The 18673-nt window shown below is 40.6% G+C and overlaps 1 protein-coding gene across 1 annotated transcript in view; it reads right to left on the minus strand.

Annotated features, from left to right (window-relative positions):
* frem2a (FRAS1 related extracellular matrix 2a) overlaps positions 1 to 18673 on the minus strand; it is a 77359-nt gene that overhangs the window by 11348 nt on the left and 47338 nt on the right. The window contains exons 5-13 of the mRNA XM_085420731.1: positions 13289 to 13414; positions 10972 to 11223; positions 5538 to 5687; positions 5214 to 5423; positions 4514 to 4711; positions 3971 to 4135; positions 2329 to 2511; positions 1168 to 1298; positions 576 to 734 (exon numbers count right to left, since the gene is read on the minus strand). Of these exons, the coding sequence (XP_085276857.1) occupies positions 576 to 734; positions 1168 to 1298; positions 2329 to 2511; positions 3971 to 4135; positions 4514 to 4711; positions 5214 to 5423; positions 5538 to 5687; positions 10972 to 11223; positions 13289 to 13414 (1574 nt within the window). The remainder of the gene's footprint in view (positions 1 to 575; positions 735 to 1167; positions 1299 to 2328; positions 2512 to 3970; positions 4136 to 4513; positions 4712 to 5213; positions 5424 to 5537; positions 5688 to 10971; positions 11224 to 13288; positions 13415 to 18673) is intronic.

An 18673-nucleotide genomic window follows, 5' to 3' on the forward strand; every position in this document is an offset into this window, starting at 1 on the left:
TAAACCTCAAATAGATTCTGTAGATTTCCTTTGTAAACCTGTTGACACTGAGCTTCCTGCCACAGCACTCGACACTTCAATTTCGACAAGACTTCTTCATTTTGCCTCTCCAGGGAACCTCCTACGCAGCTGACCACACTGCACGAAAATAAACACACACGTGCACTCTCTCTGTCTCTCTCTCGCACATGCAAACACATACACAGTTCTAGCCACATTCAGCAGTCACCTGAGGAGCAAATGACTTAACACATCACGACAATCCATTTAAGTTTCTCACTGAACACGTTTTCAAGAGTGGCAGAGATTCTCCTGTGTATGAGAGCATGGCGACTGTGGCCTACCAAGCTGTGTAATGTTTATTTTAAGAACAGAATAGCTGATTCCTGGTGGACAGTTTGATCCTGAGGAAAAAAAATGCTACTTTCGTTACTGGAGAAAACGTAATAAATGTAACTGTTTTCTGTTAAGCTGATCTCTCCCAGGTGTTTCTAGAAGGCATGTTGTCGTAGAGTGAGCAAGACTATTCCTCCAGGGCCACTTGTGTCCCTAAATACCATTTAAGCGTGACTCACTGTGACACAGATGAGTGGATAGCCGGCTGGTGGGTGGAGGCTGTCTTGTGTCCTGGCGACATCATCGTAATGGAGCAACGACGCCACATGAGGAAGGGAGGGAAAGGTGACATCAGCCATGCTGTTGATCTCCTCGATGTAAACGATCACTTTAGTCACCTGGTTCAGAAAAAGAGCTTTAAGGAGTACTGACACAGAGGTGTTTCTGAGTAACGAGTTATCAGTGAATGTGTTTAAATTCTTGGACATTTCTCTCTTCAGACTTTGTTTCCCCTTTTATTTCTCTTTCTACTCCTTACTTCTCCTCACTTCTTCTGTCTTTTTTTTTTAACATAATCTATTATTCATTGCAAAATGTTTTCATTGCCCTCTTGGTTGCAACTACAGTAAAGTGCTGCCGGTGTCTGGGCCAGGACACCCTTGTAAAAAAGATCCCTGATCTCACTGGGACTGACCTGGATAAATATGGGTCAAATCAGAAAAAAAAAAGCTTTTAATCTTTTACGTTTTCATTAAGCTTTAAATTCCTGAGCCGTCAGTTTGGATTTTGTGTGATCGCTCTGTGGCGGTTAAGCACGCGCACACTTCTGACCTGAGTTTCAGCCACCATGTTTTCATCAGGCTTCAGATGGAGCGTAAACGCTTCCCTCATTTCTCGGACTCCGTCAAAAAGCACCTGCACCTCCACCACATTTTGCTTATTCCCCTGCTTGAACTCAAGGACTGGGCACACACAAATATAGAAGAACACAATCATCAGGGAAACAGTTTAAAATGTACACGATATAGCACAAATAGATCGTTATTAGGGAAAGTGTACTGCACCGATCGATATCTTTTCCTGAGATAAAAGTAATCGACTTGCAAGGCCAGATTTCCACCTCTTTTTTGCCAAATTTACATTTTTACAGGAAATAAAAAGGCCTCGCAGATTAGCCCAATGCACATTTTATTGCTTCAGAAGAATATATCACTTAGCTAAAAAGCATTGCAGGTTTCTATTTGCATAGTGCCAAAGGTGGTCCATCTCCTTGCACGGTAAGTAATAGAGCTTTGCATTAGAAATGTGCTGCGGCGAGAAAATATTGTGCAATATGAGAAATTCACGGCTGTATGATTCAAAACTGCGGGGAAATTTTAACGGTGAGTAGGCAGGTATAATTTGAATTGACTGAATGTATTCTATAAATATTTCAAGCCTTGATTAAGCTTAGAAAAGTTCACTTTGGGCTAAAAGCTGAACAGATAGAACAAAAGACCTCATCCTGCTGACATGAAGACTGCTGAAATTTTATTAAAAATTACATAACCTCCCACTGGACTATAGCAGAAATCACCTTTCTCCATTTGAGATAAAATTATAAATTAATGACCCTTGCCCAAATAAAACCCTATGCCCACTTTCATTAATCTAACATTCCTATAGGGACCCTTGTTTCACCTCTCTGGATGCCGCCAATGCATAATAGAAATCAATCAGGAGGATATGTGTAGGTCATTAAGTGCAAATTTGGTGTATCTCGTGATTACTAATGGTGCTGTAGAGGTTTGTATTTATTAGTGAGTTACTGAACGTTCTGCTTCACATGTTTCAACGCCACTAACGTGCTGAGAAAAGGGAATGAGGAGAGGAAGACAGCTTTTGGTCTTTAATAGCAGTTCAAAAAAAGAACTGTGCACTGCATTGAAGCTCTTTTATGCATCTGGAGCTTTTAATCATATCACACCATAAGAGGATATATGTGGGATTTACCTTGAGATACAGGATAATAGTCTTCTCCTGAGACAGCTGATCCATCTTTAGTGTGAACGCGAACCACCGACACTTTTGATGTGTCACCCACTCGTACCACAGGGATCTTCACAGTGGCTACAGCGCTGGCATCCTTTGGTTCATTAACACTGAACCTGGTGTCCAGAAAACGGATGATGGGTTCTAAGGTGGACAGAATTAAAATGTAAAGCAAACTCATTGAAATGTATGCAACAACTTTTACAACATCAGTTCCAAGTCGATCAGAAAACTGTGTAAAATGTGAATAAAATACAGAATGCAATAATTTGCAGTAATTCATGCTTTATTCAGAGTAGAACATAAAAAACATATCAGATGTTTCGACTGAGATATTTTACTATTACATGAAAAATATTGGCTTATTTTGAATTTGATGGCAACGTGTCTTCAAAAAGTTGAGACAGTGGTAAAAAAAAAAGGCTGGAAAAGTAAGTAGTGCTAAAAAAGAAACAGCTGGAGGAACATTTTGCAACAGGTCAGAAACACGATACGAGAGTTTCTCCAAAGAACAGGTGGGCAGAGGTTCTTCAATGTGCAATCCCCCCCCCCCCCCCCCCAAATAATAGTAGAACAATTTCAGAATATTGTTCATCAACGTAAAATTGTGTAGATGTAAAATATATATCATCATCTACAGTGCATAATATCATCAAAAGATTCAGAGAATCTGGATGCAAGTAGTTTTCAGGCCTCCGAGTGGACGGCATTAAACACAGGCACGATTCTATCATGCAAATCACTGCATGGGCTCAGAAACACTTCCAGAAATCATCGTCTTTAAACACAGTTCATTGTGCCGTCCACAAATGATGGTTAAAGAACATTTAACCAGTTCAAAATGGATTTTAAATAAAAAATGTATTTAAAATGTGGTAAATCATTGAAAGTGGTAAACCTCGTCCTCTGGAAGAGGAGAAATACCATCCAGCTTGTGTCAGCACTCAATTCAAAATCCTGCATCTATTGCACCGGCAGCTTGCACATTTAGAAAGACATCAGTGCTGAAAGTTATATACATTTATTTATAAGTCTTAGAGGAACATAAGCTTCCATCTAGACAATGTCTTTTTCAGGGAATACGTTGCATATGTCTGCAGCTATTACTGTCTAACAGCATTTATAGTAGTATGGGTGTTGACCTGACCTGCCTGGAGTGCCAACCTTTCACCAACTAAAACATTAGGTGTATCATGAAATTAAAAATAGGAAGAGCTGCTGATCAGCTAGAAGCCTATATCAGATAAGAATGGGACAACATTCCTCTCCTTAAAATCCAGCAGCCGGTTTCCTCAGTTCCCAGATGTTTATTAGATGTCTATTAAAAGAAGTTTAAACATTTGATATGCTTTCCATGCTCAGTTGTGAATAAAATAGGGGTTTTGAGATTTGCAAATCACTGTGTTGTGTTTTTACATATATTCTACAATATTCTACAAAAATTTGATTGTAATTACTACATGGTCATCAAGAATGATGATGTATTGGTGTACTTATTTTCTCTGCGAGTTATATTCAAAGCCAGTGCTCTTCATCGGCTTCTATTTTTTAAAGCAGTTAATTTCTGACCTTTTTCAACCTCTGCCTTCTTTCTTCCACTTACTGTCTGCCGTATCCTTGATTTTCACAAGTGTCTCGTTTAGAGCTCCAACTGATGCGCCAAAATGTGAATTGCTCTTCGGGTTTCCTAAAACCAGCCGGAGCTCCTCTCCATCCTCATACAGCGTGTCATCAACCAGAGACAGAACACACGGCTTCTCCACCTCGCCTAAAATGTACAGCAAAACGTGTCACAAGATGTGACATGTCAAAGAAATTGAAATGGAAGAAAAAAGGCTTCTACTCTTCTTTTATCTGTAGAGGATATAAAATCTTATTTATACAATTATTCTTCCCTTTATTCAGTCCCTCAATGGTTTAAGGAAGCTGTTTGCATGCTGAGTATGTTTGAAAAAAAAAATTAAAGAGAACAAAAACAAGAAAAAAAGGGAACCGTTAAAGCAGTATTGGAGTATGTGGATTTCTTTCTTTTTACATTTCTGCGAAACTTGTTTATTCACCTGAAAAGGTGTCAGCTTTCAGAACGCAGGGAACAAAAGAATTTAAGGAAAGCATGCATGATGTAACAGTGCAGTTACTGAAGAACCTGGTAAGAAACTGATGACAGAGGCATCTGTGTTTGGCCGCTCATCAAAGTCTGAGGCGACCTGCGCAGAGGCCTGACGGGTGTAACAGCGGACAGAAGATTTATGTCTGATGTCACCACTGCGGTACACTGTTGCTGTGATCTGGCCGTCGCTCTCCTCTCCAGTGTACACCGACTCACGAAACTGGACCTTTGGCACTGTAGTCAAACAGGATAGTTCAGTCATTTCATAAGATTAACGCAGAGATAATTTCTCCCTTGCTGGAATTGGAATAAGCCGCAAATGAAAGACCAAATCAAATAACATAGCTGTCACATCAAGCTAACAGTGGTAATGATTGCAGTGGAACTATGAACACACAGTGACAAATTAATTAATTATAACTTTGCGTTTACTAAAGCAGCCAAATTAAAATCTGAAGAAGTTTGACAAACTTTCTAAGGCTTATTTATATATTTCTATACACATATATTAACAAATATCATTATTTTTATTATATTATTATCAGTAATATAAAGAACAGAAAAAACAGGCTGGATAGTGATGCTCTAGCTCAATGCTAATATCATTTTCCTACAGTAATGTGTTCCCAGTGCATTTCCAACACTTTGACCGTGTGAGTTAATCACATTAAACATAAAGTTAAGATGCCTTTATGAATGTATTTATGAAAATTCTCAGCAATATAGAGTGACTCACAGTCAGACACTGAGTCATTTATGAAGACTGTAGCCTTTCCAGGTTCTCCCAGGATGCCATTCACTGGCATGCGTAAGACCAGCTCAAAGCTCTCAATCCCCTCCAGCTCTGGCTGTCCCAGGTCATCCAGGATGATTACCCTGAACGTCTGCGTGCTGACGCCTGGAGCAAAGTCAAGGTTGTGACTGATGCCCACATAGTCAATACCGGCTGTAAATAAAATATACAGACAAACAGAATGCAGGTAAATGACAAATAATGCTATTGGTCAATTCAATTATTCTTATCTGTCAGAAGCAATACTTTAACTGTATGGGAGCTCACCTTCTGCAGAAACGAGCTCTGCCTTGCGAGAGCTGACAGTAACGGCTGCAGATTTGGACAAATCCGTTCCCGTCCTCCACACTTTGATCTCCACATACCCATCGCTCTCATCCACATGATACTCTACCTCCCCAAAGTAAAACACAGGAACTGGGGAGAAAAGACAATAAATAAATAAATGGCTGTAATTAATGGTTCTTGATTCCAGACTACAGCTTCATAATATCCGTTTAGTTTCAATGATTTCTGTCTTTAACCTCCTAGGACCTGGCGTCCACATATGTGGATATCACATTTTGGGTTATTTAGACTAAAATAAATTATTAAAAAAAAATTGCTCTACATGGGCCTGATATCCACTTACGAGGACATTATACTGCTACTGTTCTATCAAAATTTTAAACAAATATCCTCATATGTGGCTCTTATTGTTCTTAAAAACAAAAATAAGGTAAAGAAAAAATCTGGTAATTCTTTGTTTTTACATTCATTTGGCCCCAATATGCCCAAGTATCAAAGAGAAATTAAAAATGCATGCCGTGGAAGAGTTTGGATCTGAGGAGGTTAAATGTATTAGTTGACTCATTATTTTCTTTAAATATTAACACTCTGAGATATTCAGTATTTGGGGACTTTTAAGGTCAGCACACATTTTTTCTTCATACTTTAACTTGACAGCTGACGTAGCATATATGAGCTAAATCAGCAGTGGTACTAATCTATAGATCTGTATAGATCTCCAGCAGCCACTTGCAGCCTGGCATGATTCATTTGTATAGCCAGTAGCTGGACAGAACGGTCAAAAAGCGGCAGGCCATTAGTCTGAAGCTAAACTGCAGGGGAGTGTGACCTTTCAACATCCTAGGCCTTAAATCCACACATTTCTTTATTTTAATTGTTTCTCCTGACAGAGTAATTAAGTACTTTTAACAAATATGGATGCTGTTAACACTGAAACAAAGCCTGTGTGTGTATGTGTGAGTCTGTTCCCCTGACTGTAAAGTAGTGAGATGGAGAGACAAAGAGAATGCGGCCCCCCAGACTGCTCAAAGGCTTGTTTGAACTAGGATTGTTTCCTGAGGCAGCAAAGTGGAGGCAGTCCAGTGTGTATTTGACAGTTTCATCTCTCACAAGCCGCCCCCACCCCTTTCCCTCGCACCCGCGTTGAGTCATAAAAAGTGACAGAATAAAAGTTCTTCTGTCTCCATTTTAAACTGGCCTGTTTCTTATATTCCGGCATATAATCCAAAAATAGCACGTGTGTTATTGTGTTTTCGTGTCTCGATCAAATACTTAACAAGCCAGAGATTTTTTTTTTATTCTGAATATTACTCTACTGATATATGAACTTTCATATTTTATTTATATACTTTAACTAGGCCACATAACAAAAGCTAAGTGGAGTACTTAACAAAGGGACCGAGAAAAAAAAAATCTGCAGTTGCATGTTGACTGCCAGCTTCACATAACAAGTGACAGCTCAGGGTAATAACATCCAGCGAGTATTGCACATCAAGTGCAGCCTGTGCCCTCTCTCGCCCCATCCAAAGACTTCTTTCCTCAATGCAGCTGTCTTTCTCATTTACCTTTTCTTCCTACACACTCACTGTTATCTAACAGATGCATCACTGCAAACAGAATGTGTGTATTTGCACAAAGGCAGAGTAAAAGCAAAGTAACAGACTGCGTAGGTAGGAAAAACACATGGATAAAAACGTCTGACCGTAAACACTGATAAACAAGGGGCTTGTAAGAGTGTGGACGTGTAGCTTATCTTTAAACACTAAATGCAAGCAATCTGGCTCCAGTTCCTTCTGTGCTCAGCGAGGACACTTCTGCTAAGATGCTAATAAACATGTCTGTATTCACACATGTCTTGACTGCGCTCCCCTCTGCGTGACACCACAAGAGGGAGGTGAGTGATGACTGATGAATGAGAAATGAATTCTCTCTCCCCTCTGGGACAACGCCTGTGGTTTAGCACTCTGAAGTGTGTGGGGAAGGTGTAAAGCCAAATTATGATAATTACCAGTGTGTGGGTGTCTGTAGCCATTTGTGTGTCACTGCACCTTTAAATGCAGTTTATAGTACATTCTCAGCTGTCCTGTAAAGAATGGGCCCTTTTTTGCAGGAGGCTCGCTAATACAAACTGTCTGTATGCAGTATTTCACTTGGTATGGAGGCTTTTAGGTAATAAACGTCATATCGAATCGTGGAATGATTAAGAAGGTAGGTCATATCTAACTATAATAAACAAACCTTTGTCTTTTTGTTGGCATTTAGCTTTTATCAGCTAGAATAGTGGAAAGGGCTTAAAACAGGGTATCGTGACACACAGGGAACAGGCTGGCTCACATTTGAACCCATGCCCCTTCAGCAGCCTTCACCTACTCCTCCAGGTTTTCTACAGTGGCACCTGTGAAATCTGTTGGTTTTTGGGTTTTTTTGTTCTTTTTTCTCCTCCTAGACCATCAAAACTTGGACCAAACCCCATCACACACAGACTGCTCGAAGAAATTAAAGGAACACTTATTAATCAGAATATAGCATCAAGTCAATTAAACTTTTGGGATATTGATTAAAACAGTGCTGTAAGCTAAACAGCAGAGGAGGTTAATCAGCTTTAGCAGCTGTACTAGAGGGGCAACAATGAGACAACCCCCAAAACAGGAGTGGTTTTACAGGTGGAAGTCACTGATATTTTTTCCCCCTTCTCATCTATTTTGAATGTTTTTTTTTTTCATTAGTTTTGCATTTGGCTGGGTCACTTCTGTTGGCATAAGATGACACCTGGACCCTACAGAGGTTGCACAGGTAGTCCAATTCATCCAGGATGGCACATCAATACGTGCTGTTGCCAGATGGCCATGGAGGAGAGTCCAGTGGATGAACAGTTATTGTGGGATAGCTGGACGGACCAATAGAAGATTGTTAGCCCAACTGCAGGACCAGTATCTGCTCCTTTGTGCATGTTGGCACATTTCAGTAAACATGCAAACTGAATTTCAGTGGTCATATTTCATATAAAAAAAATTAAGAAATAATGGGTAGTTGAAGACTTATACTGTAGAAAAATAGTATTGCTGATAGCAGCACAAACAAAAACTCTCTAAGTTCTAAGTTCTGTTCTAAGTTCACCTTCTGAAATGCAAAGTAACCCGACTGTTTCACCCCAGTCAGGGCGTACAAAATAGCCAGAGGTATTCTGCAGCTTTGGTGTGACCAACACTCAGGCTGCCCTAATATTGAAATGAAGGCCTGGGTTTCCAAGAGATACTCAGAGCTAATCTACAATTCTACAAACTCAGCTGTGGCCATATGCACCCATCCGAAAAGTCTGCGCGTTCGTCTCTCCTTGGCAGGGTACAAGGAGATGACAACACTCACTTTGAGTCAAAATGTGCATCCATGCAGAGCGCAACACTCAGGGCGACAGGTACTGTAGAGTTTAATCTGATAAAGTACTAAATCAAGCAGATATCTCTGGGACTTTTTTTCTCAGATGAAGTGAGAAAACCCTGTGTGTGTGTGTGTGTGTGTGTGTGTGTGTGTGTGTGTGTGTGTGTGTGTGTGTGTGTGTGTGTGTGTGTGTGTGTGAGAGAGAGAGAGAGAGAGAGAGAGAGGTATAGTGGATAAATAGATGGAAGGAGAGCAGCCAGGTGAACTTGACTCTAACCTGAGGGAAGGAAAAATGGGGCTAGAGAGAGGACTACCAGTCACACTTAAGTGTTCTTTAAGTGCTTTTCTCACCATTTACCTTACCTTACCTTCACACATAAACATCCATGCAGATGCAAGGAACCATGTGACACAAGTAAACACATGCTGCAAACTCTTGTTTCACTATTTTCCTGGCCAATTGGAGGTTGCACTAAAGAAAATGAGGCTGCAGTTTGACTGCCTGGGTGCAGGTATTAGAACACTGTCAGACAGCGTATTATCCTCTGGGAGGCTAAAAATGACACATAATATCTCACTGGAGTTGGGCTCTCACAAACACATTTCCATTCCTTTGAACTCAGCACCAAGTCTGAAGTCTTCTGACAATTTACTACCAATCAGACCATGTGTCATGTTTCTTGTTAACTAGCCCCCAGATGCCTCCCTGCACATATGCACAGTCAGTCAATTTGGCACAATTGTTTGTATCCCTAAATGAGTTCTCAGTTGTAAGTCGTCATTGTTTTATTTATCCCAGGCTGCTGTTTGGCAGTAGCATGATGAGGCCTCTGTGATACAAACAGTTCATGACAAAATGAAAGACTAAAAGGAAAGCAAGATTATAAAATGTCTGTAAAATAAGACTTCATTTTTCTACATTTTAATCTTAAACCCAATAAAGAGCCTTGCCACAAATTACAGAAAATGAGTAAGGATGTGTTCTCAGCTTGATTATATATCTTACAATTTTTTTGATTTGACTTTTTCCTTTGTCCTAAAACGTTGGCTCTTACTCTGCTGCTTTAAATCTGCCAGCCTGTATTTGTCCAGATAGATGACAAATGGGTGTCTGAACAACAAGCGTGTAAGCTGAGAACCACGTTGTGTATAAAGGGAATGAAGACTGTCTTTATGGCCTTTGTTACATCACTGGTATTTGACCCAAATTCATTATAGACATTACAGCCTTATCTCCAAAAGAGATACAAAAATTGTGACTTTTACCGACTTTCACTTTTTAATAGATTTGGTGGCATTTAGCAAAAAAATCCAGAGCACAGACATCATTCTGTCACCGTGAAGTCTCTAAAGTAAATCAATGCAGAATAGTGAGATGGTGGAGAACGCATACAGATTGCAATAGGTATTTCCCAGCAGGCATGTCAGTCCCCAGATAAATCATCTACACATTTCTCTTGCTTTCGGAATATTTAATCTACTTTGGTCCATGCGATGCTGTAACTGGATGAAAGCAGACAAGGGACGCGTGTGATAATGCAGTCCCACCGGACTTGTGCTCGCTTCTCGACTGTAATTAAAAATTGTCAGAATAGCAGCGTGACAGGAGTTTGATTCCATCTGTCTGCTGTGAGTGCAGGGTCTATTTCAGCACTCTAATCCTGCATGCCTTAACACCCGCTAAGTCTGTGAAACAAGCATAATTAAGAGAAATTCTGTGATATGAGGGCTCTGAAGAAAATTCAAAACAACAGAAATCCATGCACTTGTTTGAAAGAGTGCATATAAGCACGTGTGCTTTAACATTAAAGCCAAGCTGAAATAAATCAAATCTTCTAAATCTCTGGAGTGAGATAAGATCCTTTTGCAAAGTTCGCCACAGCCGCTGTGATTCAGGTTACAGTACATCACATCTGGCAGCAAAATGGTTTGACCACAAATAGATTTTGAAGTTTTCTCTATGAAGCTCTTAGAACTTCTAGAAATGATCACCTGAAAAAGATAAAGTTAGAAAGCTATTATTAGAATGCATTACCATCATCCGTATCTTCCAAGATGTTAACTTTGGTGGTGGGGTAGTGCATTCCCAGACGTCCTCCCACAGGCAGTGACAGAGTAACGTTGAAGCTCTCCTCTCCCTCGTACAGGGAGTCGTCTATGATCACCACGCGGCACAGCTTCTCCCTGTCACCTTTGTTGAAGCGAAGGAGGCTGCTGTGTTCCTCAGGACGGGAGATGTAGTCCGAGTAAGAGAGGACAGTGGTAGGAATGGTTCCTGAGGCCGAACCTTTAGAAAGACCAGCAACAAGAATGGTGAGTACGATGCACAAAAGCATAAAAAGAATAAAATATGATTGAAAAGACCTAATGAAAAGACCATAAATGGTATCCTCTGTACAAAGAAGATGTGTTATTGATACAAATCTTTTAATACAGTGTTCACAAAAAAAATTAAAGGAACAGTTTGAAAACGCAACAGATCTCTGTGGGAAAAAATCATGCTAAATAATAATATGGATATGGACTGGGTAATGTGTAAGAAATGAATGGATTGTCTAACGGAAATGAAATGTATTAACCTACAGAGGATTCAATCAAAGTGAAAAAATGATGCAACAGGCTTTTCCATTTTGCCGAAATTCCATTGCAGCAACTTAAGACACTCCGTAGTTTGTATGGCCCCCACGTTCTTGTATTCTTGACTGACAATGTCGGTGAATGCTCCTAATTAGATGACGCCAGGTGTCCTGGAGGGTCTCATCCCAGATCTGGACCAAGGCATCCTGGACAGTCTGAGGTGCAACATATCAGCATCACAAGGACTTAAAATGATGTCCTAGAGGTGTTTTACTGGATTTATGTCAGCTGAGGGTGGGGGCCACTCACTGCACCAGCGTAGGGTCTAACAATGGTTTCACGGTTTGTTCGTCTCTCCATTGGTGAACGATGTTACAAGCAGCATAATGTTCTCTGCGTCTTCTCCAGAGCCTTTCACATCTGTCACATGTGCTTAGGGTGAACCTGCCCTCATCCATGAAAACCACAGGATGTCAGTGGTGGTCCTACCAATTTTGGGGTTCTTTGGCAAATACCAATCACCTTCAAGGTGTCAGGCAGCGAGCACAGGGCCCACTAAAAGATGTCGAGCCTTCAGGCCATCCTCATGAAGTCTATTTCTGATGAGAGACATTCACACCAGTGGCCTGCTGGAGGTCATTAGTGTGACCTAACGGGAACAGGATGGCAGTGCTCTTCCTGTTTGTCCTTGTACAGAGGAGCAGATACTGGTCCTGCTGATGGGTTAAGGACCTTCTACAACCGTGTCCAGCTCTCCTATAGTAACTGCTTGTCTCCTGTAATCTCCTCCATGCTCTTGAGCCTGTGCAAACCTTCTGATAAACCCTCACCCTGGATGAGTTGGACACTGCACCTACTGTTCATGTCATTAACACCAAAGTAGCTGAAACTAATTAACAACTGTCTGTGCTACTTAACTGACCAGATGATATTCTCTGATTAAAAATAGTTCCTTTAATTTTTTTGAGGTGTGTATAAGAACTTGGATTAAGAGCATAAAAATAAATATGAAAATAATGAAATGAAGAAAATATGAATATGTTGTGTATCTCAGTGCTACAAATCTGTATTTGAATTTCATAAGATTCAGATTTTCAGCATAGCTAAACTTTGACTTTTAATTGCAGCAAGTCCATTAGGTCTGTCGGTGTATGGCAAGGAGCACAGAAGTAAATTTCCATCAAGTTCTGGCAAATTTGTTAGAAATCTTTCATTTTTCATTAACCGTGAAAAGCAAAAAAATAGTATGGCTGAATTATTAAAGGGGAAGCGGATGTTGTGGAGCATGTAAGGAATCAAGAATTCTTGCAAAACTTAACAGCTAAGTGTGATCCTGCTGTGCTTAGGCTGCTAACATGTGATTTGTGAAAATGCAAATGGCGTGTAAACAGCTTCTTTTCCAGAGAGCTGACTTGACTTTAAACAGATTTAACGGGTACTGTCAAACTGCATAGGTGAGGAAAAAAGCTGCACCCGACACTCCACCTACACATCAATATAACAAAGACATCGCCTGTCATCCAGACGCATATATCACAAGACTGAAACATGCCTCACTTTTTAGGTTTTAACAATTACATGATCTATTTGTTTTGTAATTTGAAGTAAGGACATCTGAGACTTCATTATACAGGTGAATATAACGAATGTAAATCAGACCCAGCTTTTTATACCGTTAACCAAGTGGTGCGATCACTGTCTGCAAATATGGCAGGATTGCAACGTATACAGGGGGGGAAATGGGTTAGATGAGGTGAAAAAAGGCCAGCCTGTACCCTGCTGTGTGTAGCAGACCACCATGAGCTCCTCGCTGATGTCTCCCCTGCGGTGCACTGGGATGAAAAGCTCTCCAACATCTTCCTCTACTGAGCGGATCTGTTCAGGGAAAAATACAGTCGACTCTGTTTGGAAGGGGAAAAGAGAAAACGAGACAGTGAGAGAGAGTGAGAGTCAGGGAAAAAAAGAAAAGGGTAATGATATGTATAACAATCTGCAAAAATCCACAGTGCATTAGGCCATCAAGGACTAATACAGGCTTTTGTTCTGGTTCTGCATTAGCGAGCTGCAGCTGACATTTTCCTTTCATTTTTTTTTTATTCCATTGAAGTGGTGGTCCTGCAGTGTGCTTATTCATATTCGAGAATAACTCTCCATCGGTCTTTTGGTTTGGTGTAACCAGACGGGCTCTTCAAAGAGACCGCTTTGGAAGTTTTTCTTCTTGTCTCACGTATCGCGGACAATTACACAGGCAAGAATCTGAATTTATACCACAGAGTCAATCAGCTGGGAGTTTCACCCATCTACAGCTCCATACTCAGAGGGGTCAATCATCTCTCTCATATTTTCTTCCCCGCCTTTCTCTCCGTCTCTGACTGGAGTTTGTGATTGAGGGAGAAACTTTGAGCTAGTGAAAGCATCATCTATCAAAGCACAGAACTTACTGGCATTATAGAAACAATAAATTTTGGAGGCTATTTTCCACAGATGCACTGGGACCAATAAAAATGCTAACAGAGTGGCCGAAGCTTCAGCTCGTCCCAGTTCTTCGCGTGCCTTTGTTTCGTGCGCTCTCTGAAAGAATCGATGACTGAATGATGGGAGGTGAAAAACACTGACGAAAACTTCAATTAAAAAGGCGAGGACTGGCGCGTGAAACAGATTTATATCTGACTCAATGCCCGGCGTAAAGAGAGATCAGCAACCTGAGCTGGCTGTTTGGGATGAAGTCATCAACATAAGACAATCTTACACACAGCGGGGGGAGGAGGTCGAACATTTCTTTTATCTTACGATAAGTCGCTAAATTGTTCTCACAGTCTTCTTCCACCTCTCCGACTTTTTTTCATTCTGTTCCTGTCCACAATCTGTCACTCCCCGGGGACTCATACAAGGAGACTGAGGTCCACCGCTTACCTATTCCACACACACGAGTAACGTTACAACCTGATTTTCTTCCCTCTTTCCACACACGTACTGTACACTTAGTCTCCTCCTCGCACTCTTCTATTGCCTCTAAATCCACCTACGGTTTGGAAAAGCACATTTTCAGCCAAGTGGGTCAAGTTCACCTCCTGGAGGAAAACCCACAGTCTTTTTTTAAATCATTCATGGGGATTGGAACATAAACACAGGCTTTTATGCTGGGTGTTAAAACAGCGAATACTTGCACCTGATTTTGCTATTGTTTCACCAAATAAAATAAAAACTGCTTTTGTTTTCTTTTACTCCAGCTTTTCTTTTCTTCCTATGCCTTGAACCTCTCCATTATTGATAATTTCATAAATATTCTATGGATGCTGGGATATTTTCCTTGTTGCTGCTGTTTGACTGCGTTGTGATAAATGTGCACTTTACTCATTACCACCTTGCAATGCTGGTCATGGACAAAATGGAGATGCACATGTATAACAAATGAGCCCCTAAAAACCTGCAGTTAATAGCACAATATAAGCAAAACACAATCCAGCATAAGAAGATGTAGCTCCTTGCTTGAAAGCTCTGTGTTTACGACTAGAGACAAGTGTCCATGATGACACACAAAAACACAAGTGCGTTCTTGTTTGTTTAGCAGAATGACACTGGTGCAAACGCAGTAAAAGTTGTCCTGATGTATTGTGTTCTTAATGAGAACACAAGAACTACACGACCACCTGTAGCAATGTGGCTGCTGCTTAGAGTATGCAGTCCAACAACAGGCGTTTCCCTTCATCTTTAGTCATCATTGCGTATGCATTACATATATAAAGAATAAAATCGTAGCAATCACATGGGCAGACAGCAGGTAAAAAGTAGAAGCACACTCACACATCTCTATAAAGTATGTGTTCTTGCTTAAAACACCAGAGAAAAACTCCAAGCATCGACACAGACAAGTGCAGTTTGTTCGCAAACTCCACTCCTTAATTTTGGAGCACTTTTACTTAACGATCCTCTCTCCTCCTCTAAAGCTGATATTAGCCAAGCTGACATGTTCTCCGGGGAGTGACTCTCTGGGATAACCAGACGACTAGACAAAGCCCGTTTTCATCATTAGAGAAAGAAGCTGGAGTACAGCTAACACCACAGGCATAGCTAAAGCTTCTTCACCCATTAGAGTACAGAGTGGCACATCTCTGCCACATTAGACAGTCCCCCGAGAAGACGGAAAACAAACCAGCCCCTGCCCTCCACACACTTCGTAATTAACCCACTGGGGAGGATAGATTGAGGAGGGAAAATGTGGCATGGGGAGTGATACTGAGAAACAAAGGACAAAAAAAACAAATGAGAGAGGGGTGAGAGCAACTGCAGTATGTCACTATAATGGACACTTCAGCGTTTCCATCTTTGGTGCTCAACTGTAATTACTTGGAAGTTGCACTGAGGAGGGGGGTAATGCATGCAAAAAAATGAAAGTAAAAGCAGAAGAAGAGTAAATCTCGTCTGGATGGAGCAGAGGAGTCAGTTTGTCGCACCACTCAATATTCCATTAACATTTCAATTTGCAGGAAAAGACACAAAGAACTATGAGAGTGAAAATGGCAGATTATAACCTTTTTAAGAAAGAAAGCGAAAGACATTGTGTGTGCGTAGATGTGTGTGTGAGTGTGTCAGGGTGTGATTATTCTTCTTTTTTTATGCCTTATTGGATTTTAAGAAGCACAGATTGTGCTCAGTATTTCCATTGGGTATAAAAAACACTACTACCATTAAGAGATGAGTATTATCCTTATAGTTATTTTTCACTGGCTATCATGACAAATATGTATTTCTGCTCCTTTCCTCAGGGCAGACCTGACAAGGCCTTATATTAGAAAATACTTATATTGACAGTTCTTGATTCTGCGTGTCAGGCATATGTATTTTTCAGCCTTCTGTAAAGAAATACTTGAGTGGCAGAGGAGAATTTTTGTGCTATGCTTTATGCATTGCAGAAACTTCAGTGAATATTCAGCCTTATTCTTCGATCTGGGTTAACAAAGGAATTATTTCCACTATGCACAGTGGTTTTAATTGATTTTAATTTGTAATGCTGGGTACATCCTTCTGAATAAAATAACATTTTAGTTAACCAGTAATGACAAACAATGTTGTCTCAGTTCTTTCTACTGCAGCTCAATGTATAGAAGTAAATAAATCATTTTCAGCTTTCATGTTGTGTTGTCTGTTGAGAAAACAAAGGACACACATCAGATTAGCAGGAAGAGCAAATTGGATCTAGAATGAAATACTGTCATGACCCTGTGCCTTCTCGGCTGACTCTGTATGGCTACAAGTGTTTTTGTTGTGCTGCATCTCCCTCTCTCCCCTTCCGCGCACTGCGCTCTACCGGGGCGGAGTCATGACGGCTCCAGCCCCTGGCTCGGACACCTGCAAACAATCCTCTCACTCACTTCTTAAGGCGGCTGCTGAGAGTGCTTCCTCGCTGGATTATTGTGTAACACTCGTCAGTGTCATCACCTATCTGAGCCCTTTTCCGAGTTTCTGTCGTGCCACTACTTACCTGCTTTTCCTCTCTGTGCCAGATTTCTCGCCAGCCTGAGGACCGCCGTTCGGTGACCTAAGACCGGAGCCCGAGCTGCCTGAGCTTCAGTAGATTGTGTATATAGCCGTTCCCTTCCCGTGCCTGTGTTCCCCGGAGACCCTCTTCCTGTGCCCCCTCACTTGTATATACCCGCACCTGGTGTCTACGTGTAAATAAAATTGTGAACCTTAGTGACGGTCTGCCTCCGAGTCTCTCCTGAGCCTGACAAATAAAATGACTGTAGATGCATGCCTCTGCCCCTCTTCCTTTTCTGTCCAAACACATATAATAAATACAGGTAACAGATTAAAGGAAAAACTGCAGTAATCTGTAGTAAGGGTGTCCGGTGGCTATGCTGCTGTAGCCATTTTGCCAGACGTCCTTGGTGCCATTTCATGTAGTTTCAACCTTTATAGTAATGTGCAAAATTCTTGCGCTACCCCTTTTCATTAAGAGTGCCGTCTTGACAACCACCCTCACACTGAGCCCATTTCTGATGAGGCTCAGTCAGCAATATATTTTTTCCCTATTTCTTAAAAAGATGACTTTCAGATACTGTAGACCTGCACTAGGCCTGCCACTTGTTGTTTTGTCTTCCACATGTCTAGTTTACTCTGATTTTTTGAAGGACACACTGTACAACATGTCAAGATTTCACGTTTTGGGCTAATAGTTCTTTGGGAATCACCTTGTTGAGGAGAAAACATTTTCTGCCTGTCAAGCTCTGTTATTGTTGGCAGATGGGAACAAATTATGTTTTACGACCGCTTGCCAGTAAAGTGCCTAAGGATATAATTTAAAATAGTTTCTTAATTAATTGCATATCATGTGTAAACATAAAAGTGATTAATCCCACGCGTTGAGTTCATTTTTATGATTCATAAGTTCATGTTAAGTGGCTTAACAAACAAATATAAAAACATACCTGGGAAAATGGTCAGGTAAAAATCTGAGCTCTTTGGAAGCCAAAAAATGAAAGAAAAAATGAAGACACAAGGGGCTACTACTACTGGCTAGATAGTTTAGCACAGTAATATAATTTATCACATGCCTGTATATGTAGGGAAGACTTAACTAAATGAAAGGTATCATGTGCATTATTGTTTGACCAATAAAACAGAACATAAAGTTGCTGATCAGGCTGCAGGGAGGTAAATATGTACATACATTTTCAAACCAGCAGCACAAATCAACACATTTCAAAGGTGGGCACCAAAGTGTCACTAAGTCAGTGCTCAAGCAGTTGTAACGAACTGTCACAAATGTGACAAATGGCAAAAATGATGATGCTGTAGTGAAGGAGGCCTTTGACTTTTAGGATATTAAGCACTTAGTATTGTTAGATTAAAGTATAGATTTTTCAGTTCTGGTCAAAAATGTGTTTTGCAAAGTCAACATGTGATTCTAATTAGTCCCTCATTTAATGCTTTGGCCAAATTTGGCAATATCCTTAATTACAGCTCTTAGAACATTAATAAAAGCTGCAACAATTTACTTTGTAAAACCATATCCTGTTATTTGTTCATGATTTGTTCTCTTCCATTTCACAGTCAGGAGCTAGCTTACCTGAAGTAACTCTGGCCATTATCATGCTTTTCCTGGTAATGTCACTAAGTTCATCTGCCTACTTCTCACACATCCAACACGCTTTTCTCTT

The sequence above is a fragment of the Rhamphochromis longiceps genome, linkage group LG10 (assembly GCF_057381845.1).
Source record: "Rhamphochromis longiceps isolate RC_006_pf linkage group LG10, R_longiceps_female_GT1.1, whole genome shotgun sequence".
Lineage (NCBI taxonomy): Eukaryota > Metazoa > Chordata > Actinopteri > Cichliformes > Cichlidae > Rhamphochromis > Rhamphochromis longiceps.